Here is a 25,169-nt window from a genome sequence, read left to right as displayed (position 1 = left end):
GTGCACAATGTCACACACGTGTAAATGGCATGTGCCATATATACGTTGCCTTTATATCTTATACCACAGACAATGAATTCGAATAGATTCACATACATTTAAAGTTACCACAGACAATGAATTCGAATAGATTCACATACATTTAAAGTTCTTATCAATTTTATGAGTATATTATCTCACTTAATTGTATCCGATACTCATAGCGATATATTCTGCATGTGAAACCAGTAAGGTATCTACATCATACGTACCCGTACCCAAGCTCTAACTGCATGTTTAAAAGAGTGTGGCTAAAAATAAATTGCGTATCTCAATTACAACACTGAAGTTTGATCTCCCATAGAAAACCAATGAACCGTTACATGACTGCATGTACCCCTGTGAAAGGTGTTCAGGTAAACGCCCGTGGCTATGACCTGGCAGCCGTCGTTATGACAACACACTCGGTGTCGAGTGATAGTGTGTATTGTACACATGACTGTAGCTGGCCTTGGATTTTCTTGGCACGTGGCGACAACAAATTGTCCGGATTATTGCGGGAATTTATTTACGAAAATTAAATTCCGTTCCCAAAATGGAGTTCCGGATTCGGAATACGAATTTCCGGACTAGTGAGTATAAATAACGTTAAAGAAATCCGTTCCCTAAATTTCCATCCAGATTGTGAGTGTTCCGGACTATCGGCGTCCGGATTATTGCGGGTCCACTGTAGTTAGTTTAATTAGAAAAAAGACTCGGTTAAACAGAGTCTTTGAGTTGACCAAGTTTAACTGGATATGTATAAGATATAATCTTGGTTTGTTTTATGTCCCAACTAAAGTGTACATATTTTTTGTTTTTGTAGAACAAGTGCAAACCATCCCTGCCTTCTATCCCAAGAGACTGGCGGAGTTATTTCGATGTCCAGGCTGCTGCCATTTACCTGGGCTGGATAGCCTTTCAGGCTCTACTCTACATGGTGCCTATAGGGCCAGTGGTCAAGGGCCAACCACTGCGCACTGGTCAGAGACTCAACTATAGGTGTAATGGTAAGATCAAATCTTACAAGCAGTAGCATTACAATGTCTGTTGTTTATTTAAAGAGCAGAATTTTATTAGTGTCATCCATGTTTTTCTGTACATTAAAACTATGAGACATCTGAGATAAGTTTTGAACAATACATTTCAAGACATAACTTAGAAGTGTTAACCTGCTTTAAGAGAGTAAAAGCCAACATTTTTCACAGTAATCTTTGTTGAATGATTGTTCATAGATCATCAAATCTTGGACATTTTTAGCCCACCATCTGATGATGGTGGGCTATTCAAATCGCTTTTCGTCCATGGTCCGTCCTTCCATAGGTTAACATTTCTTGTTACTGCTATTTCTCAGAAAGGGCTGAAGGGATCTTTCAAATTTCACATGTAGGTTCCCCTAGGGCCCTAGTTGTGCGCATATTGCATTTTGGGACCTATCGGTCAACAAGATGGCCACCAGGCCACCATCTTGGATTTTGATAAAGTTTGTTACTGCTATTTCTCGGAAAGTACTGAAGGGATCTCTCTCATATTTCACATGTAGGTTTCCCTAGTGCCCTTGTTGTGCATATTGCATTTTGATAGTTTAAGTTTGTTACCCCTATTTTTCAGAAAGTAATCAAGGGATCTCTCTCAAAAATTTCACATATAGGTTATTCAAAGACCCTAGTTGTGCATATTGTGTTTTGGGACCGATTGGTCAACAAGATGGCAGACAGGCCGCCATCTTGCATTTTGATAGTTAAAGTTTGTTGGTGTTATATATCTCAGAAAGTACTGAAAGGATCTTTCTCAAAATTCACAAAATTCATATGAAGTCATATGTAGTAAAAGCAGAGAGAGCTTTTTCTATTGTCAGACATAGATCATTCTTTGGAGGGCGCCAAGATCCCTCTGGGATCTCTTGTTTTTATATTTTGTTTAAATGAAATTTGGTTTGAGTTTTTAAATAATCTGTAATATTTCCATATATATTCTTGTAATATTTTCTATCCCACTTTTCACAAAACAATAAGGTATATCCATTAATCTTTGGGCAAGTGACAGTAGTGAACTTTCACTGAATGATTGAATTTGTTTCTTCATTAGTTTATTTACAAGCTTTACAATATATAATTTGCTTAAAATTAATTCTGTATGTTGCAGGTTTCAACTCCCTCTGTATAAGCCTTGTTGCATATGGTGTTGCTGTCTACTTCAAACTTCCAGTTGGTATTGTAATGAAGAAGTTCAATCAGCTGAAGAAGTTCAATCAGCTCGTCACTACTGGAATTGTCTTCTCTTTGGTTCTCAGCATCATTCTTTATGTAAAGGCAAGAAGAGGACCAAACAGCAAGTTGGCACCGGGAGGAAATACAGGTATTATAGCGTATAAAGCATCCACATTTTTCAAAAGTACAACAAAATGGAATGAGCCAGTTTATTGGTTGAACATTGAAGTTTCTACCTACAGAAATATTAATGCTCAGAACTATTAAGAATTATACAACTACAGTGTATGATTCAATTATTACTGTCTAGATATTTTTAAATAACAAAAAAGTTTAATTGTTTTCATATTGGTGGTATGCTGTATTAATGGTATATCGCAGTTCAGTATGAAAAAGATATGTATCGCAATACACGTTTGACATATTGGTTCACTCGGGAATCTTTATGAATTTCTTTGAATTTTTCATTCAATGAAGAAATGAAATACATTTAGATCTATTTGTAAATGTAATGAAACTGCAGTTCGCAATTGGTTGCGGAAACCATGCTTTTGTTCACACTCTGCGCATTGCATCATGGGAGCATTTCTAAGTTAAAATTTTCCATGTAAATATTTGCAGTTCATAATACAATTAATTAATAATTGATTACTGTATTTATTCCATTAGAAGCCCCTTCGCTTATGAACACCCAACTACCTATTTTCTTATACAGTCAAACCTGCAATAGCGGACACCTGTCCATAACGGACAATGCTAGGAATCCCCAACAAAAATCACTATATAAATGTCATGTATATAGCGGACACCTCCTCAATGCGGACAGCGGACACTAAATTTTGTCCGTAAGTTGGTAAAATTTCCATATAACGGACACAAATAAATTTTCCGAACGTCGGTACTTTCACTCGAAAAAAACAATAAGCTTTCAGTAGAAGTTAGACTAAGCTTACGTAAATATACAGGATAGAAGACACAAAAAGATATCGTTTTTTAATGAAAATCACTGTATAAATTGAGTGTGTATAGCGGACACTTTCTATGAAGAAAGCGGACACTTAAATTTAACCTGAAGACAGTAAATATTCTATAATACAAACAGCGAACATCTTATATTGAACCTGTGCATCGGTAAAACAACAAAGGAAGCCATATTGTCAATGTTCTTCTGCGTTAGTCAATTAGAGTTATTTCCCTTATGTCATATTTCGTAACACTCTGGGGTTTGCATTATATCTGTGTTGCTCCTTCAGGACTCGTTAGGTGTGAACCATTGTTTGTATAGCGACTTTTTGATGTCAGACAGTTCACGACTACATGTCTTTACATTTGTTTTGTCTGAAATAACAAGATTCAAGACAGCGTGGACACTTTACTCGGCTCATTAACAATGTGTACATGTACGGACCAATGCATATGAGTGGCGAAAAGATGGAATCTTCCAAGATATTGTCAACCCCAAATGTAAATTTTTTAACGAGCCCAAACATCGATTTTCTCATTTTGTGCCACTTTTTATTTGGGATTTTACAAACACAGACGATATTATGGCTTGTTCAAAACCTTCACGAAAGGCTCTGTTAATAAATTATTTGTCCTGAATAACCTTGCTTTATTTATTTCATATGCAGTATGTAGCTGAAAGTGAATAAAAAAAAAACCCAGATAGATCTACATGTATACAATTAATCAAATTGTTTCAGATTCATTTTTTCTGATTTGATTGAAATGAAAAATATAAATATACTGTACATGTTCCTTTAAATAATAATTATGTTACTATTCATTTATTCCAAAATGAACCAAATGAAAAGAAAATGAAACAAATACATGTATTTGTGTATGGAAAGATTGCTTTATAATTAGGTTGAACCGCTCAGGGGACATAACTCGTCAAAACACTGACCTCTATATAAAGGACACCTCTCTATAAAGGACACTTTAGCCTTGTCCCCTGGGTGTCCTTTATACACAGGTTTGACTGTAGTTATTTTTCCAACCTAAGAAGTCAGTAAGTCACAAAACTTCCCTTCAAAATGTCAAATTTTCCAACCTTAAGTCACAAAACCTCCCATCAAATGTCAAATGTTCACACTGTAAAGGTAATAAATCAATAAAGAATTGGTTTCAAAATCATAACAAAACATTGTCTTTAGCAATATGAGCTTACGATTGTGATTAAACTTCAAATGGCCGACTTGCAGGCCTAAGCTTAGGGCATTGGTGACGAAGCCATATGTTCACTGGACCAAATGTGCTTGATAATTCTTCTGGTATTATTTGTTATCAATGTAGTGAACAGTCAAACATGTCTTATAACGACCTCTGAAGGGGATACATAAATACGGTCACTTTAAACAGGTGTGGGCTTTCGTGCCAACCAGCAAGCCAGTAAATATAACAGAATAATATTAATGCAAAACAGACCTGCTATTGGATATCTATATATTCATTACCATGCATTATTTAAGAACAAATTGTGTTAATATATTTCCGTGATTTGTGTTTGTTTTATTTTTTGATACTGTGAAACAGCATTCTAAGGTACGCTCGGCGAGCCTGTGCACATCAAAACAATGAAACAACTTCGCGATGAAAATTTAAAGTTGTTTTGTTCATTTCACATAATACTTGATGGTATGAAAAAATAAAACCCCAATATTCAAAACCACAGACATTGAATTTGTACATACATATACACCATGGATGGAGTGTTTTAAGTATTCATTGGGAACTCTATGATATTTTATTTCTCCGAGATCATTAGTCTCCCGAAAATCACGAACAACGCCGCCTTCGCTGTCTTCCTCCGCGGCAGACTTTCGGTGGATTTCGGATTGTTTATGTTTTTTGGTTTTTTTTTTACGTAATTCATGCTACTGATCGATTATTGTAATCGAATGTTAGGATGGTAACTGCAAAAGAAAGTTCTTATAACGCTTATAAAGTTTTTGGCGAGGATCACCTCGCCATTGTGATCCTGGTTGCAAAATTCTCTTACAGTCAATTTCCTCAATATGATTGGCTTAGAAATTGCTCGCAGATACTAGCGCTCCTAGCGGCAGTGTATTCAACAACTTTGATTTTACCGGGAATTTTAAATAGCAAATTTTGAATATGAAAGTTACTGATATAAGCGTATCTGTAACGTTGAAATAGGAATAGTATATTACGGCTTTTATATCCTTACTATATACACTATCCAAAAGATCTTCTGTTTGAAAATTTTCACCTGAATTATTTACAAAGTATCTAGACTTTCGTTCCCAAAATGGTGTTTACAATGAATGAAGACGTTTCGTCCCAAAAATGCTTCGCTTCGAAGCTGGTTCCCCCCAGTCGTTTACTCCCTATTAGTGACAGTTATCCCCGAATGGAAAAAAAATGAAATCAATATTTCACCTCGAACATCAAAATTGATACCTTAATGAATTTTGTAATTTGAATCAAATTTGTCACGGAGCAAATACATTTCATGGCGAAATGGAAATGCATTTATCACGGCTGTGTTATGGCACATGGCGTTCATCCGGAACTACAATGGAAGAAAGACAACTCTAACAAAATTTTGGACAAATTTGGTCTACTGATAAAATAGTTCGTGACAGACGGTGAACATTTTGTAAATGTCAAAGGAGGCGTAATCTTAAAACTAACGGCAGTTAATAAGGTATGAATATTTACCACATCCATAATTATCGATAATTTTATAAGCACATGTATAAATATCAGATTATATCCATATACTAAAGTACGTTCAGAGATTACCACTAAACCATACTTTTAAAACATTTTAGTTATTTTCACCACAGGAGCTTGACGTTCTGATCATATACATACATCATATTCATTAAACTAGGTAATACGAAGTAAATTTTTGGCCGAATGACATAAATCATATATGGAATGTTCATATAACTCGAAGTGATATTTTTTGGACTACTAGATCGACGAAAATGCCGATTTCTTTTTCATAATTCTTCCGTAAAACGGCACTTAAAAAGCTGTTTCAATCTGTAACAAATGTAGAGAAATTAATTGTTAATTGTTTAGCAATTATCCTGAGTTATATTTTACCAACAAGCATCAGAGATTAGCAATCAAAACTTACATAAACATATTCCCGACTCTCACTTGCATTGTGTGATCACTCGAACGGAACTAATCTCTACCACCTGGCACAGTCTTAGAAATGCAATCGCACAAAAGCCCACATGATCACTGTTTTTAGTGCGATTACATCTTAGGGTGTGAACAATGTTAGTTTTTTTAACTTTTCACTCAACAAAATAGACTTTTCCGCTTTTCATGATCAGCACCATCATTTTCTGTATAACTTATTAATTTACCACTGTACCCATGCATACATTTGTACGTGTGTATATTTATACTTCTTTGTGCACATTATATAACAACTACTATATTACAAACAATTTATGAAGGACAAAACTCTTACATGTAAGAACAGGAGGACTGAAGAACAGCGGGAATTAAACTTCAATAATATTTCCTCTATGCTGGTATTGGTATTTATGATTAAAATGTTTAATTTTATGATATTAGCCTTTCAGTAATTACTCTGTTAACACATTTATTGTTTCCTTATGTTTTACAGAATGTCAGCATGCATATATCATTTCAACTGGAAACAGTCTAGGAGAAGAATTGTGTGAACAAAAAGAAGTAATTTTTCAACTGTGGAAGCTTAATATTGTAATAATTATCAATCCGAAAAAAAATTACTATCATCATCTTCAAATTCCTTATTGTGAATTTAACTGTAATATGATTTAAGCATATACCTGACATTTGTTTATATTCTATGACATGTACATGCTTGAAATGAAATGAAATGAATAAATAAAAGATAATTTAAATTTAAAACACAATATGACATTAGCTGGTATATTTTTTGTCAAAAACATTTTAAGCTTATCGTTCATAACACACACTAATCATCACCTTCGAGACAATTTAATGAAAATCAATTAAACATTAATTTGTATAACACAGGTCGTCTTATGTTTTCCCCGCCTTGGCTATCAATGTATTAATTTTACCTTTTTTTTCGGCCACCACATGAACTGCCTTTAAATCAATCACACCAATGAGACATACATTTACTGCATTCATTATAACACTGTAAGGCAATTCTGCAAGATCAGCGAACATTGTTGATTTACCTTGAATATCTACATGCACAGTATGGTACCATATGTAACAGGAGAGGAGAAAATGTAGCGGCAAGACCGGATTCGATCCCGGGACTCTCCGAACACTAGCTAAGTGCTCTACCGTGTGCTCTACCTTGTCGTCGATAATCGACCCAGTCCAGTCCCGCTACACTCCTCCCTCCTTTTTTGAATACATACGAGACCCTTTCAAACACCACAACCGTTGGTTATTTAGTTGGGTGCTAATTCTGTAACAGGAGAGAAGAAAATGTAGCTCTTCCGACTGAGCTACCTGATCACCGATAATCAACCAGTCTGATCCCGCTACAAATATTTATCTGGTTATTTTATCTCACTTTCCTATTTTCAATCTAACTTTATGACCTGGTGGAAAAGAACATTTTGTCTTACAAAATCTCGACAAATTGTGCACACTGTGATTGTTGCAAGCTAAACTACGTATCCGCTAGCTGATTACTGTTGATTGTTAATGATCTCAAACACACTAATTATACTTATTGTGCCAATGTAAATATATTCTACTCTTTTCAAATATTCCTGATTACTATTCATGTGTAATATCTCAAAACATTGACATGTGCACGGAGTACGGCGGACCAGACAGCCGATGTTTTGGACATCTGCTAGATATTTCAGTTTCAGGTTACGGTGGCCAATAAAAGAAAACAAACACAATGCGGTTTTCATATGTTATTTCTTCTAAATACAACACTTTTTTGTGCAAGTTGTCAAGCATTTATGGGGAATATTTTGCATTGAAATTGTCACCTTCATACATCGGTTTTGGGACTCCCTGGACATTGTAAACCCCATTTTTTGATGCGCAAAATATACTGATAGTAGATTTTTTAAGCATTTTCAGCCCTAAAAAGTACCTGCGCAAATTATACAAGTTTTTTACGGTATATGATATTGGAATGTATCCCAAACTTTTTATCATATTATTTGCCAATAACACTGTTATGATATCAGAAATATTTGATGGTCTACAACAAATGTTACCTGAATTTTAACAATATTGCATAACATGGAAATTAGAACTTAATATCAGAAAGATAAAAATTGTGATATTCTCAAGACGTAAATCGTTACCCACAACACCAGTTGATGTTATGGAATACAGAATTAGATTTATAAGAATTGTTTACATATCTAGGTACAGAACATAATGTTAATGGTAGCGTTTTGAAAGAAAGGGAAAAAACCTGCTGAACAAACAATTAAATCGGTGTTTTGCTATTTATAAGAAATAAAGGAATGTATCTCTTCCTGTTCATCTTAAACTGAAAATATTTGATTCACTTGTAATGACATTTTTAGTATACTCATCAGAGGTATGGGGATTTGAAAATAAAAAAAATGTTGTAGAAAAATTCAGTTGTAATTTTGTAAAACAATCCTGAAGTTAAGAAAGTGTACAAACAATTTCATGGTCTATGGTGAGCTAACAAGTTATCCGGTTTGAATTGAAGTTCGGATACAATGTATATCAATCAACTTGCTGTTTTACAAAAGAATAGTTACAAAACTTGTTAAAAGTAGATCAATTGACCAATTTATTCAAAAATCACGTGGTGATATTGATAAGTCTTCTAGAGGACAGACATATTCTATATTTAAGACATTTTGTCATAGAAAAGTACGCCTCTTGTCTTTCTCTGCTGCAAACGATACTTGTTAACTGATACTGTGGTCCCAGGAACTTGATGACAATAGTCATTAAGAATGGATATTTTCATTAACATCAAATTAACAAGGAAAATGGTGAATGTGTTATAAAATCATTTGGACATATAACATCATAGGAAATATTAGAATAGGCTTCCAAGATTTAAGTATTTGTCTCTTATTTTACACCTTGGTGTCCAAGGAATCCTCAAAAGTCCAAACTGGAAGGAACACCAGCCAAATTTATTTCTTATTGTACAAAACTACAGTAGTATTGACCTTAAAAATAAATTTCTCCTATCATCAAGACCGAGCCATTTAGTACTTTCAGTACTTTGATTTTGTGTTGGTTGTATTGACAAACTTTATCTGATGATATTATTGCGCAGTAAAAGTTAATAGTTTTGAGTACCGTATTTTTGCGCATATAGTGCACACTTTTTTTTCATAAATTATCAATCGAAAAGTTTGGGTGCGCACTATACGCAAGTACAGGTCCCGGGTCATGATGACAGACCAGCAGGTCCAAGCTAAATGGGCAGTAGGCTAACATTTTGTACATGTTGAGAGTTATGATTAAATACTTGGATCTTAAAGTCAATATTCAATGCATATATTCAATATAAAATGAAAAGCTCACTTGAAATTTATATCTTTAATTTCATGAAAACCGTTTTGGGAGCACATGTGTTCAAGCCCGGACTTTTGAACTTGCAAATGTTTACGGAAGTGAGTGTTATGGCCACATGCAAAGTCAGCAAATTAAATACGAAACTAAAACCTTCTTCCATTAAAACTGACCAATTGGCACTATAAATGATGGTATGGCTGTAAAATTTACTTTTATTACCATCTTTTGAAATGGTTCTGTAAAATCTCATCTTGATTTCAATACTGATTGAGAATACGGAAGTGTGCAGTTAGTAGGCCTAACTCAAATATGGCGGCCAGCTGTGGTTGATTAGCCTAGCTCGGTCTGCTTTCCAGCTAATATCTTGGACGTAATTAAATCTAAATGCCCATCAGATACACAATAGAATTGATTGATACCACTTGGAATTACACAAGATATGATTAATTATTAGGTCATCTGACCCCATGTCAGGATGACCTATTGTCATCGCGTTTCGTCCGTCGTCGTGCGCCGTGCGTCGTGCGTAAGACTATTTATACAAAAGCCTACTCCTCCTTCATTCTTTGATGGATTTCATCCATATTTGGTTTGAAACATCATTGGGGAAGGACAAATCATATTTTATATAAACGAGCCTGGTCCGACCCCTAGGGGCTGAGAGGTGGGGCACCAAAAGGGCAAATTTTCTTAATTTTAGCTTTAAAATCCTACTCCTCCTTTATCCTTGGATGGATTTCATCCATATTTGGTTTGAAACATCATTGGAGAAGGACAATCATATTTTATATAAATGAGCCTGGTCCGACCCCTAGGGGCTGAGAGGTGGGGCACCAAAAGGGCAAATTTTCTTATTTTAAGCTTTAAAATCCTACCTCCTCCTTCATCCTTGGATGGATTTCATACATATTTGGTATGAAACTTCATTAGGGAAGGACAATCATATTTTATATAAATGAGCCTGGTCCGACCCCTAGGGGCTGAGGGGTGGGGCTCGAAAAGGGCAAATTTTCTTATTTTAGCTTTAAATTCCTACTCCTCCTTCCTCCTTGGATGGATTTCATCCATATTTTGGTGTGAAACTTCATTAGGGAAGGACAATCATATTTTATATAAATGAGCTTGGTCCGACCCCTAGGGTCAGAGGGGCAGGGCCTCAAAAGGGCAAATTTTCTTAATTTTAGCTTTAAAATCCTACTCCTCCTTCATCCTTGGATGGATTTCATCCATATTTGGTGTGAAACTTCATTAGGGAAGGACAATCATATTTTATATAAATGAGCCTGGTCCGACCCCTAGGGTCAGAGGGGCGGGGCCCCAAAAGGCAAAATTTTCTTAATTTTAGCTTTAAAATCCTACTCCTCCTTTATCCTTGGATGGATTTCATCCATATTTGGTTTGAAACATCATTGGAGAAGGACAATCATATTTTGTATAAATGAGCCTGGTCCGACCCCTAGGGGCTGAGAGGTGGGGCACCAAAAGGGCAAATTTTCTTATTTTAAGCTTTAAAATCCTACTCCTCCTTCATCCTTGGATGGATTTCATACATATTTGGTATGAAACTTCATTAGGGAAGGACAATCATATTTTATATAAATGAGCCTGGTCCGACCCCTAGGGGCTGAGGGGTGGGGCTCGAAAAGGGCAAATTTTCTTATTTTAGCTTTAAATTCCTACTCCTCCTTCCTCCTTGGATGGATTTCATCCATATTTGGTGTGAAACTTCATTAGGGAAGGACAATCATATTTTATATAAATGAGCCTGGTCCGACCCCTAGGGGCTGAGAGGTGGGGCACCAAAAGGGCAAATTTTCTTAATTTTAGCTTTAAAATCCTACTCCTCCTTCATCCTTGGATGGATTTCATCCATATTTGGTGTGAAACTTCATTAGGGAAGGAAAATCATATTTTATATAAATGAGCCTTGTCCGACCCCTAGGGGCTGAGGGGTGGGCCCCAAAAGGGCAAATTTTCTTATTTTAGCTTTAAAATCCTACTCCTCCTTTATCCTTTGATGGATTTTATCCATATTTAGTGTGAAACATCATTGGAGAAGGACAATCATATTTTATATAAATGAGCCTGGTCCGACCCCTAGGGGCTGAGAGGTGGGGCTCGAAAAGGGCAAATTTTCTTATTTTAGATTTAAATTCCTACTCCTCCTTCCTCCTTGGATGGATTTCATCCATATTTGGTGTGAAACTTCATTAGGGAAGGACAATCATATTTTATATAAATGAGCCTGGTCCGACCCCTAGGGGCTGAGAGGTGGGGCCCCAAAAGGGCAAATTTTCTTAATTTTAGCTTTAAAATCCTACTCCTCCTTCATCCTTGGATGGATTTCATCCATATTTGGTTTGAAACATCATTGGGGAAGGAAAATCATATTTTATATAAATGAGCCTGGTCCGACCCCTAGGGGCTGAGGGGTGTGGCCCAAAAGGGCAAATTTTCTTATTTTAGCTTTAAATTCCTACTCCTCCTTCATCCTTTGATGGATTTCATCCATATTTAGTGTGAAACATCATTAGGTAAGGAAATTCATATTTTGTATATTTGAGATAGGTCTGACCCCTAGGGGCTGAGGGGTGGGGCCCCAAAAGGGCAAATTATCTTATTTTAAGCTTTAAAATTCTACTCCTCCTTCATCCTTGGATGGATTTCATTTATATTTAGTGTGAAACATCATTGGGCAAGGACAATCATATTTTATATAAATGAGCCTGGTCCGACCCCTAGGGGCTGAGGGATGGGGCCCCAAAAGGGCAAACTTTCTTATTTTAAGCTTTGAAATCCTACTCCTCCTTTCATCCTTGGATGGATTTCATTTATATTTGGTGTTAAACATCATTGGGGAAGGACAATCATATTTTATATAAATGAGCCTGGTCCGACCTCTAGGGCTGAGGGGTGGGGCCCCAAAAGGGCAAATTTTCTTACTTTTTAGCTGGCCCACTTCCTGTGTTCAGGTTTCACTCTCTGATCTCAATGAAAATTGGTCTATAGGGGTTTTAATTGATGCCGAACAACGTGCAAACATTTTCGTAAAGATTATTGTATTCCAAGATGGCTGCTGGCCCACTTCCTGTTTTAAGGTTTCAGTCTCTGATCTTAATGAAAATTGGTCTATAGGGGTTTTAATTGATGCCGAACAACATGCAAACATTTTCGTAAAAAATTTTGGTATTTCAAGATGGCTGCTGGCCCACTTCCTGTGTTGGGGTTCATTTCAGATCTCAATGAAAAATTGGTCTAAAGGGGTTTTAATTGATTCAGAAGGGGGAACTTTAGGTGAGGACAATCATATTTATAAAGGACCAGGCTAAGACCCATGGGGATAGTACGGCGGAGGTCCAAACTGGGAGCTTAGCTGAAATTTGGCATTAAAATCTGACTCCTTATATTAATCCTTGAATGGGTTACAACCATATATGGATGAAGGGCAACCGAGTTTGTTCAACAAATGACATTTACCTATTTCAGAAACTTACATATTCAACTAAGGAGTTCCTTGTACTATTTATATTAATTGTTAACCACTACTTTATACTGTGACTTTGTTGTTTTGTGCCATGAGTCAGATGACCGTAAAGGCCCATGGGCCTCTTGTTTGATTGTAAAAACATCGTTGTAGAGATCCTCATTATAGTGTCACCGGCAATTCACAAGCTAACTAGGCCTGTCGCTAGTGCTGTGTAAACAAAATGTCAATCATCGTGTCAAACTCCTCTCGCCAGTTAATTTTAATGAACAGAAGGTTGTTTTAGGCACTGAAAAAACAATAGGAAGAGTTTGATTTTGTTCTTAAAGAGTGTTTGGAGCCTATGCAAAACGTTTTGAATGAAGATGCAAAAATTAGATTTTTTGTAAAATTATTTTTTCTAAAATAAAACTCAAAAACGTACCTGCGCACTATACGCGCAAAAATACGGTACGTGTTTCCTTCCTTGATCGGTCACTAGGAGTTGTGTGCGTTATATTGAAATGAAAAAAGTACAAAATTTATCAACATAAACTTACAAAATATAATGATAATAAGATCTGTATATGTACGAGCAACTTAAAGTGACAAATGAACTTATATTGCCGTGTAATGTACAGTAGCCTTATGAAGACTTGCTGAAGTCTGATGTATATTGCATGAAGTTTTCTTGATGTTAGCGTTCTTATGAATTCAAAAGAAATTTGAGTGTTAGAAGTAACCAAATAATGTAACTTTTACTAAACAAAAGTGTATGGCCATGTTTTATTATAAGTAAAAAGTCGGCAAAGCAAAACTCACGATAAATGTTTTGCACGATAATATTTCGCCAACCAGTGTTAGGCCTACTGTTAGGCTTATGAAGACTTGCTTCAGTTTTCGATCTTGATGTTAACGGCTAGCGTTCTTGTGAATTTAAAAGAAATCCGAGTGATATACGTAATGAAATAATGTACCTTTTATTTGGAAAAAGTATTCTGGCTATGATTTATAAGTCAACAGTCGTCAAAGCAACCCATGTTAGTTTTCTAAAAAGGAAACCAAAACATATCCGGAAATGGTAATATTTCTTATGTTATGTTTTTCCGAAAATATTCTTCAATGTTAAGTGGATATTAAGATATTGAAAATGTTTACTTGTTATTTTTTTTGTCTTTGAAGAGACATTGATGAAATTTATAAATTAGTAATTAATAAAGAATTATAAAAAATGATACTCAGATTCTGATTCACATTGGTGTTGAAATTGTTATTTCAGAAATAATTTAGATATAACATTTGTTACAGTTATTTCAGGAAAATAAGTTACTCAACTTATTGTTCTTGAAAAACTTTAAATCTCATAAAATAAATACGGTATACTGTAAATATATTTTGTTAAACTCTGAAATTCAACACTGCATACTTAGTAAACTAAATTTAAAACCAATTTCTTTATTCCTTTGTTTGAGTCCTTCATTTACAGCATCTATGAGTGGCCTAACAAAATCAACTCGTTTTGGTAGTAGATTTTTTCTGCTATGAACATAATCATTACCTAATTACCGACTTAACATGGCCTGGAATTATCTGTGCAATATTAATTTCAGACAATGCATGTGTGTAATATTTTTACAACACATTCCTGCTGGCAAGTCGTATGTAATGTTGCTGTGTAACCAGTTTTGACGGATTAATCTAGGGACGTGACCAATTTGGAGGTGTTTTCTCACAAAATATAGCTTAAAAACTATTAAAATCACATATTAACTTTAAGTAGCATTTCTACCAAGGGATGGGACTGTATTTTATTGATAAACACATCGAGAATACCCAGATACATCGGGCGATAATCTGGTTGATTCTAATCGTAAAGAACGTAAATTTATTATTTGAAAGAGGTTAAGTACAGGCCATTTCTTAGTAATATAACAATGCTAAATATCGAAAATGAATAACGAAACACATTAAACAAATTGGCATGTTTTATTTTGCCTACCGTATCATCCGAGCTGTGGCTTCAAAATCTTTTCATGCACATGGCGCTGGCAACCAAACATAGTTTGTCTTTGATAGGCATAAATGGTCGCTAAAACTTCCATCTACAAGTCAGCAATCATATCTGTGCCTCAAATGTTATGACCACTAGGTTATAAATCATGCAGTCCTGTATAAACAAATCATTGGGCTTCAGTAATGGCGGCTTAGTTGTTTCAGACATCGCCTATGACACGCTGAGTGCATGGTAGAGTGATGTGTTAGGAATTAAATGACTAATGATTAAATGGCAAAGTTTGTGGCAAAATGCTAGTGAAATTGGAGAACTCACAGTCATGACCTTATTAAAGTGTCTAACTAGAAATTGTTATGATTGTGGGACCGAGATCGACCTCTTATTGTTTTCTACACACATCATGATCACATGTCAGCAAGTTACAGAGCTAAGCTAAATGATACAATGTTCATGATCAAATGATATTGTTTTCAAACATCCAGACAAATTATTCTTTTCATTTGTTAAAACAATATTTAAAAAGTGAACTTACAACATTGTTGGCAGTATATGGGTACATTTGATACTGTTTTTCTGGTACATTTTTGAGTCTGAAATTTTGTGTTCTATTAGACCCCTCCTCTTTGAAAAACGACTTTCACGACTCAGGGGAATGGGCCTCTTTGAATTTGGGAAAATGCGAAACAATAAAATTATGGAATTTTTTAAATATGGTACTTGAACCAATTCACAAATACTTAAAGTTTAAAAATAATCTGTAATAGATTATATTTATTATACTGTATTTGAAATATTCTGTTGCAGGTAACATTCTGTATGATTTCTTCATTGGCCATGAGTTGAATCCCAGAGTGGGAAGTTTTGACCTCAAATTTTTCTGTGAACTGCGCCCTGGTCTGATTGGTTGGCTGATGTTGAATTTGATAATGCTGACTGAGCAATACAACAAGACTGGAGCTTTCCCTCCAGCACTTACCATGGTCGTCGTATTCCAGGCTGTTTATGTAGCTGATGCTCTCTGGTTTGAGGTATTCACATTTTTGTTAAAACACTGATACACAGGTATTAGATAGATATGGAAGTCACATATATTGACTTAAAAATTTTGCCCCACTTATATTATAAAGTAAATCTCACTAAGTTGATACTGGTATTGGCCATTAGATTAACATGACATTACAATTTATACATGCTGCCAATGGAAGATAGTATTTACAAAAGATTAAATCTTAACACATACATATCTGGTGTTTACTGATGAATTGTGTTGTGTTTTTTGCAGGATGCTATTTTGACTACCATGGACATCATCCATGATGGTTTTGGATTCATGCTTGTGTTTGGAGACTTAGTTTGGGTACCATTTCTCTACTGTCTGCAGACACGCTACTTAGCTTTATACGGGGTCAAAATGGAATGGTACTGTTTGGTCTTCATTGGGATTCTCAACTGTAAGTACTGTAGTGTTTGTAATATGGTGTAGTATATGCCTTCTAGAAGTCTAGAAAAGCAAATATATGCCTTCTAGAAGTCTAGAAAAGCATGAACAATTTGAATTATATGTTTGATTTTTATCATGATGTATTTTGTTGCTGTTTTTTCCCCCTAAAATCAAAGGCATGTCTTTAAATTTTGTCTTTCGAAATTTTGTGGAATGAAATCTTTGAAATGAATGTCAAAAACTTTTGCATTTTGAATTTCAGTGATTGGCTACTACATATTCAGGGGAAGCAACTCTCAAAAGAATGAATTCAGGAAGAATCCATACAACCCAGCTCTTTCTCGTGAGTTTTCAATGACAGGTTTACAATTTCAGTCAAGGCACGATTGGGTATTTTGAACTGTTGCACACATGACCTATTTGTTACTGTGAGAGAGAAACTGAAAATAGTAGCACTTTATATGTAACTCCAAATCTCTGAACTGGTCCAGAACAAATTAATTGACATCACTGGAGCAAGGTATCAAATTAATGAAACAGGATAATTTAATGAAAATGTTTATTTTTTGTTGTATTTCAGATCTTGAGACAATCCCGACTGCATCTGGCAAGCGTCTGTTAGCATCTGGATGGTGGGGTCTGTGTCACAAACCTAACTACCTAGGTGATATTCTGATGGCCACTGCCTGGTCACTGTTATGTGGTAAGTCACGATAGAGCATAACACAAATTATAATATAATGGAACTCAAAGTTTTTAATCTATCATCAACTTCACTATCAAAATAATGATTGCATCCACTTATTTTAGAAGGATGGCTACAGTATTTCCGTTATAACATTAATTTCTCTTTCAGAATATTTCATATGCATCTTGAGTAATACTTACAGAGATTTACCTATATGTAATCCATACCTGTTTATGTAATCTTTGGTTCTACCCTATACATATTGTCTGATTGATGTATTTCAGGATTTTCTACACCAGTCGTCTACTTTTATCCTGTGTATTTCACCATCCTGCTGATCCACAGAGAATATCGTGATGCTGAACAATGCCAGAAGAAGTACAAGGCTAGCTGGGACCGTTACTGTGAACGAGTGAAATACAGAATATTTCCATTTATTTATTAGAGTAGCAACCAGTTGTCTTTTTTATCAATCATTAGAATACTCCACAGCATTTATAACTTGTATTGTGTTATATTACTTTAAGTATGTTTTGTTATGATTTCTTGTTTGTCTAACTGTTCAAAATTAGGAAATATCTTTTTCGTATGAAGTAATTTTCAATATTTCACATTTTATATTTCTAAAAAAATGAAATTTCAATATTATTTTTTGCTTCGAAACAAAATTTCAGTTACATTGGATGTTTTTTAATTTAGTCTGTGGAAATCATTTTTTCATTTTCCTAACTTTGGAAAATTTTCATCAATTTTAAGGTCATCCTTTTGTTGTATTTTCACATTGCTTTTAATTTTGAATAATTTTATATATTGTTTTACAAATCAGTGCCTTCTTGGAAACAATTTCCACTGCCTCTCGTTAACATTTCACAACATTATTAGGGAAAACTATCAATTTTCAATAATTCAAGTGATTTTAACAATGAAATGTCTATCACTTGGTGATAACAGTTTCAGGGTTATAAAACGTATATACCCTAAATTCATCAAAAGTGAAGAATGAAAACGAAATCTGTGTTTATATTTGTTGTGAGATGCAACTGCAAGATGGTATATATGTATATTTTGTTCGATGGAAAGGAAAATATCATAATCTCTTTAACAAAAAATTATGATTAAATTATTTTGTAAAACAATCATGTAGAGAGTGAATCCAGAATTTTTCAAGAACATGTATGATGTATTATATAAACAGCGAGATCTATTATGGAGGAAGTGACATTGTCAGTGTGCATAAAACTCACTTTCCTGTTTTATTTTGAGATATTATAAACCATTGCAATATTTTATGGAATGGATCAGTACTATCTAGGTGATTTTGAAAGTCATATATAATATCAAATAGCCTGCACTTCAATTAACATTCTCAGGAAAATCACAATCCATTTAAGTCCTAAATCATGTAATATGGTGCAATAAAAGAGAAAGATGAAAAATCCAAAATGGTGTGTATATATTAAAATCACTGAATTGCTGGATGTAAATGTGTAGTATGTACATAGTGCCAGCATTATACCAGTGTGTTGTATATAGATCCTTGTTTGTACAGAAGTTGTAAGCTTTTATACTGTATATATTTTGATGCTTGAAGGTTAAGAATGGAAATTGCCTGATAGCTGTTAGTAATTTGATAGTGGCTCATTGTTTAGATAAGATTCTGCTTTTAATTGTAGGGACATTTTGGATTTTGTCCCTCTATTTGCTCATTTCTTTCACTACGTTATTGTAAGCATTCTTGTAACTGCCATTTAAATTTAGTTATGGAAGATTTAAGTTTGTCATTAATTTAATTTGATATGCTGTGTAGTAAAGAAATTTGTAAAATTTTACCACCTCAACAAAAAAGACGGGGTATAGATAGGATTACTTCTAACATGTTTTGTTAAATATCAAGGATATGAAACATTGGCCGTATCTCTATTGACAACATGTGTCTGTAAAAAAAACAGTCCCTCAATAATATATTCCTGAAATACAACTTGATTCCAGAAGAATATATCTCTTGTGTGTGTTATTATTTTGACAACAGGAATGAACTTCTTACACAGGTATTGATGACAAAAGAACAACCATACAATGGTCTGATATCTAGACTAAAAGGACACTTTAAATGAAGTTCTAGTACTGAGCAGCAAAACTGCACGCTTTGTGGGATTTCCCTGATTATGATAATAACTGGTGTTTGATTACTGTTTTTAGCCCACCATCATCAGATGGTGGGCTATTCAAATCGCCTTTCATCCTCATCCATCCATAAACAATGCTTGTTACCGCTATTTCTAAGAAACTACTGAAGGGAATTTCATATGTAGGTTCCCCTTGGAGTGTCGTACTGATTTTGAGACTGATCGGAAAAACAATATGGCCGTCAGGCAGCCATCTTGGATTTTGGTAGTTGGTGATTGTTACCACTATTTCTCTGAAAGTGTTCAATGAATATATCTCAAATTTCATTTATAGGTTCTCCTTGGACCCTAAGAGTTGTCATGCAGATTTTCAGACTAATCGGAAAAACAATATGGCCGCCAGGCAGCCATCTTGGATTTGGGCAGTTGATGTTTGATACCGCTATTTCTCAGAAAGTCCTCAAGGGTTTTGTCTCAAATTTCATATGTAGGTTCCCCTTGGAGTGTCGTACTGATTTTGAGACTGATCGGAAAAAATAATATGGCCGTCAGCAGCCATCTTGGATTTTGGTAGTTGATGATTGTTACCACTATTTCTCTGAAAGTGTTCAAGGAATATATCTCAAATTTCATTTATAGGTTCTCCTTTGACCCTAAGAGTTGTCATGCAGATTTTAAGACTAATCGGAAAACCAATATGGCCACCAGGCAGCATTCTTGGATTTGGGCAGTTGATGTTTGTTACCGCTATTTCTCAGAAAGTCCTCAAGGGTTTTGTCTCTAATTTCATATGTAGATTACCCTAAGGCACACAGTGCCGTACTGATTTTGAGACTGATCGGGAAAACAATATGGCCGCCAGGCAGCCATCTTGGATTTTGGTAGTTGATGTTTGTTACCGCTTTTTCTCAGAAATGTACACAAAAAATGTGTGAGATACTGGAGGGGAAAAATGTTCAAAACATATTAGAATTCAACAGTGTTTTGAAAAGTAATTTTGATTTTGGAGAGAAAATAAACAATTATGATCATTATGATTCAAAAGGGTATCATTGGTGTTGCATGTCTCAGCTTTTTTATGCATTTGAAATGAAATTTTAGATACCCAATCGTACTTTAACGTCATTGTATCCAAATCGATCCCTAATTCACTGTGCACACACTGGTAACCGTAATATATATATTACGGTCATTAAAGTGGATTCCGGCAAAATCTGCAAGTTTCGGATTTTGACTATTTTGATGGGTTTTTAAGGATGACGTTGAAAGTTTTCCATTGCTCTTTGAAGGCTGTGTAATATGGAATTTATTTAAACAAGTTTTATAATTCGATATACCATATATTTATCAATTCGACTGACATAATAAATATCCAAGGAGAGGAAATTTACACCAAGTAGATCATTTCTGCACCGCGTGCTGTATACATGTTTCCAATAAGTCTTTTTAGATATTAGGCTAATTAGTTTCCATACTGATCCATCTGATTCTAGTACGGTAAGTTAAAACTAAGAGTTTGTACCATTTAGTATTTTATTTTATATTAAGGTCATCTTCGGGGCCACATTCAAAATTATGAAATATTACGGTCATCTTTCCGATCTTTAGCTCTCAATATTTCCGTCATGATGTTTTGATACTATACGGTCATCTCGGAGATATTTTTCTAGCGTCTATTCAATTGCGTTAAAAGCAAACACTTTCAGTGTAAACCGATATGATTTTCAGATACAGCAGGTTAAACTCTTCCTTTGAAGAGAAATGGAAAATTTTCAACGTCATCTTAAACCATCAAAATCAGCCAAAAACCGAAACTGACCGATTTCGCCGGAATCCATCTTTGCTGACCGTAATATATATTACGGTCACCAGTGTGTGCACAGTGCTAATTGAGAAAATAGCCGAAACATTTGTTTTGATAAAATTTACCTCATTTCTTTTTTTTGATGACACCAAAGATACATCATTTATTGATAATTACGTTTCGTTTTATGTAACTATTTCTGTTATTTTCTCTGAAACATAACTTTGAAATTGATAACGTGGTCTGAAATGTGTGAATCCCTAGAAATGTGGCTATGCTACAAATACTATTTGTACTATAATTGTGTTCGGTTTTTTTCAAAGCGTAAGGCCTACTCAAAGAACATTTTTAGCTCACCTGGCCCGAAGGGCCGGTGAGCTTATGTCATGGCGCGGCGTCCGTCGTCCGTCGTCCGTCGTCCGTCCGTCCGTCAACATTTCCTATAAATCGCTACTTGTCCTAGAGTTCTGCATGGATTGTAACCAAATTTGGCCACAAACATCCTTGGGGGAGGGGGAACAGAACTTGTATAAATTTTGGCTCTGACCCCCCGGGGGCAGGAGGGGTGGGGCCCAATAGGGGAAATAGAGGTAAATCCTTTAAATCGCTACTAGTCATAGAGTTCTGCATGGATTGGAACCAAATTTGGCCACAAACATCCTTGGGGGAAGGGGAACAGAACTTGTATAAATTTTGGCTCTGGCCCCCCGGGGGCAGGAAGGGCGGGGCCCAATAGGGGAAATAGAGGTAAATCCTTTAAATCGCTACTAGTCATAGAGTTCTGAATGAAATGTAACCAACTTTGGCCACAAACATCCTTGGGGGAAGGGGAACAGAACTTGTATAAATTTTGGCTCTGATCCCCCAGGGGCTGGAGGGGCGGGGTCCAATAGGGGAAATAGAGGTAAATCCTTTAAATCACTACTAGTCATAGAGTTCTGCATGGATTGGAACCAAATTTGGCCACAAACATCTTTGGGGGAAGGGGAACAGAACTTGTATAAATTTTGGCTCTGACCCCCCGGGGGCAGGAGGGGCAGGGCCCAAGAGGGGAAATAGAGGTAAATCCTATAAATCGCTACTTGTCATAGAGTTTCTGCATGGATTGTAACCAAATTTGGCCACAAACATCTTTGGGGGAAGGGGAACAGAACTTGTATAAATTTTGGCTCTGACCCCCGGGGGCAGGAGGGGCGGGGCCCAATAGGGGAAATAGAGGTAAATCCTTTAAATCGCTACTTGTCCTAGAGTTTGGCATGGATTGTAACCAAAATCAGCCACAAACATCCTTGGGGGAAGGGGAACAGAACTTGTATAAATTTTGGCTCTGATCCCCCAGGGGCAGGAGGGACGGGGCGCAATAGGGGAAATAGAGGTAAATCCTTTAAATCGCTACTTGTCCTTGAGTTTGGCATGGATTGTAACCAAAATCAGCCACAAACATCCTTGGGGGAAGGGGAACAGAACATGTATAAATTTTGGCTCTGATCCCCCAGGGGCAGGAGGGGCGGGGCCCAATAGGGGAAATAGAGGTAAATCCTTTAAATCGCTACTAGTCATAGAGTTGTGAATGGAATGTACCCAAATTTGGCCATAAACATCCTTGGAGGAAGGGGAACAGAACTTGTATAAACTTTGGCTCTGAACCCCCGGGGGCAGAAGGGGCGGGGCCCAATAGGGGAAATAAAGGTTAATCCTATAAATCGCTACTTGTCCTAGAGTTCTGCATGGATTGTAACCAAATTTGGCCACAAGCATCCTTGGGGGAAGGGGAACAGAACTTGTATAAATTTTGGCTCTGACCCCCAGGGGCAGGAGGGGCGGGGCCCAATAGGGGAAATAGAGGTAAATCCTTTAAATCGCTACTTGTCATAGAGTTCTGCAGGGATTGGAACCAAATTTGGTCACAAACATTCTTGGGGGAAGGGGAACAGAACTTGTATAAATTTTGGCTCTGGCCCCCCGGGGGCTGGAGGGGCGGGGCCCAATAGGGGAAATAGAGGTAAATCCTTTAAATCGCTACTAGTCACAGAGTTCCACATGGAATGTAACCAAATTTGGCCAGAAACATCCTTGGGAGAATAAGAACTGAGTTTGTATAAATTTTGGCTCTGGTCCCGGGGGGGCAGGAGGGGCAGGGCCCAATTGGGGAAATAGAAGGTAAATTATTTAAATCGCTACTAGTCATAGAGTTCTGTATGGATTGTAACCAAATTTGGCCACAAACATCCTTGGGGAAAGGGGAACAGAACTTGTATAAGTTTTGGCTCTGGCCCCCCAGGGGCAGGACGGGTGGGTCCCCAATAGGGGAAATAGAGGTAAATCCTATAAATCGCTACTTGTCCTAGAGTTTTGCTTGGATTGTGACCAAATTTGGCCACAAACATCCTTGGGGGAAGAGGAACAGAACTTGTATAAATTTTGGCTCTGACCCCCTGGGGGCAGGAGGGGTGGGGCCTAATAGGGGATTTAGAGGTTAATATTAAAATTCCTTCAGAAAAGAAACAATGAACCTGTATTCAGAACATTACTTGGCATTACAAACCAGGTGAGCGATACAGGCCCTCTGGGCCTCTTGTAACAGTTACACTCAACAGAAATAGAACAACATTAAGTTGCCACACATATTTTTTTCAATCAAGTGCAAATTGCTCTTTGTAAAGCGTTATTTTCCCATTTTGATTTCAGTACTAGCGGGGAAGGGGGCAGCAACATAAGTCATTACGCGGTCTTACGAGGCTACTGAATTACCGCAGATACTGTTGTGAAAACACGTACATTTTTTACAGTAAATTGTTTTCATATTCAGTTGAACTCAGTACTATAAACTCAACTTCATATTTATTGGTTTTTAGCCCACCATCATCAGATGGTGGGCTATTCAAATCGCCTTTCGTCCGTGGTCCGTCGTCCGTCCGTCCGTCCGTCCGTTAACAATTCTTGTTACCGCTATTTCTCAGAAATTGCTAAAGGGATCTTTTTCAAATTTCATATGTAGCTTCCTTTAGGACCCTAGTTGTGCATATTGCATTTTGGGACCGATCGGTGAACAAGATGGCCGACAGGCGGCCATCTTTGATTTTGATAGTTAAAGTTTGTTACCGCTATTTCTCAAAAAGTGCTGAAGGGATCTTTCTCAAATTTCATATACAGGTTCCCCTAGGGCCCTAGTTGTGCATATTGCATTTTGGGACCGATCAGTGAACAAGATGGCCGACAGGCGGCCATCTTGGATTTTGATAGTTAAAGTTTGTTACCGCTATTTCTCAAAAAGTACTGAAGGGATCTTTCTCAAATTTCATATACAGGTTCCCCTAGGACCCTAGTTGTGCATATTGCATTTTGGGACCGATCGGTGAACAAGATGGCCGACAGATGGCCATCTTTGATTTTGATAGTTAAAGTTTGTTACCGCTATTTCTCAAAAAGTGCTGAAGGGATCTTTCTCAATTTTCATATACAGGTTCCTCTAGGATCCTAGTTGTGCATATTGTATTTTGGGACCAATCGGTAAACAAGATGGCCGACTGACGGCCATCTTGGATTTTGATAGTTAAAGTTTGTTATCGCTATTTCTCAGAAAGTACTGAAGGGATCTTTCTCAAATTCCATGCATAGGTTCCCCTTGTACCCTAGTTGTGCATAGTACCTTTTAGGACTGACGCATAATGCCTTTCGGGACTGATCGGTAAACAAGATAGGCAACCGGCCGCCATCTTAGATTTCATTGTTGAAGTTTGTTACCACTATTTCTTAGAAAGTACTATAGCGATCTGTCTCAAATTTTATATGTAGTGTGTTTGAAAAAGTTTGAAAAGCAGGGAAAAGATCCCTCTTTCCATTGTCAGACATTGATCATTCTTTGGTGGGCGCCAAGATCCCTCTGGGATCTCTTGTTATTACAATTATAC

The 25,169-nt window shown here is 36.3% G+C and overlaps 1 protein-coding gene across 2 annotated transcripts in view; it reads left to right on the top strand.

The window, feature by feature from the left end:
* LOC138319251 (delta(14)-sterol reductase TM7SF2-like) overlaps positions 1-19,324 on the top strand; it is a 47,579-nt gene extending 28,255 nt beyond the window's left edge. For both annotated transcript variants that reach the window (XM_069262276.1, XM_069262275.1), the window contains exons 5-11: positions 845-1,028; positions 2,164-2,376; positions 16,004-16,227; positions 16,482-16,650; positions 16,903-16,983; positions 17,221-17,343; positions 17,613-19,324. In XM_069262276.1, the coding sequence (XP_069118377.1) occupies positions 845-1,028; positions 2,164-2,376; positions 16,004-16,227; positions 16,482-16,650; positions 16,903-16,983; positions 17,221-17,343; positions 17,613-17,773 (1,155 nt within the window). In that variant the 3' untranslated portion in view covers positions 17,774-19,324. The remainder of the gene's footprint in view (positions 1-844; positions 1,029-2,163; positions 2,377-16,003; positions 16,228-16,481; positions 16,651-16,902; positions 16,984-17,220; positions 17,344-17,612) is intronic.
* The last annotated feature ends 5,845 nt before the right edge of the window (positions 19,325-25,169 follow it).

This window comes from Argopecten irradians, chromosome 3 (assembly GCF_041381155.1).
Source record: "Argopecten irradians isolate NY chromosome 3, Ai_NY, whole genome shotgun sequence".
NCBI lineage: Eukaryota > Metazoa > Mollusca > Bivalvia > Pectinida > Pectinidae > Argopecten > Argopecten irradians.
Note: the sequence above shows the minus strand (reverse complement) of the source record. Positions and strands in the feature narration are given on the sequence as shown.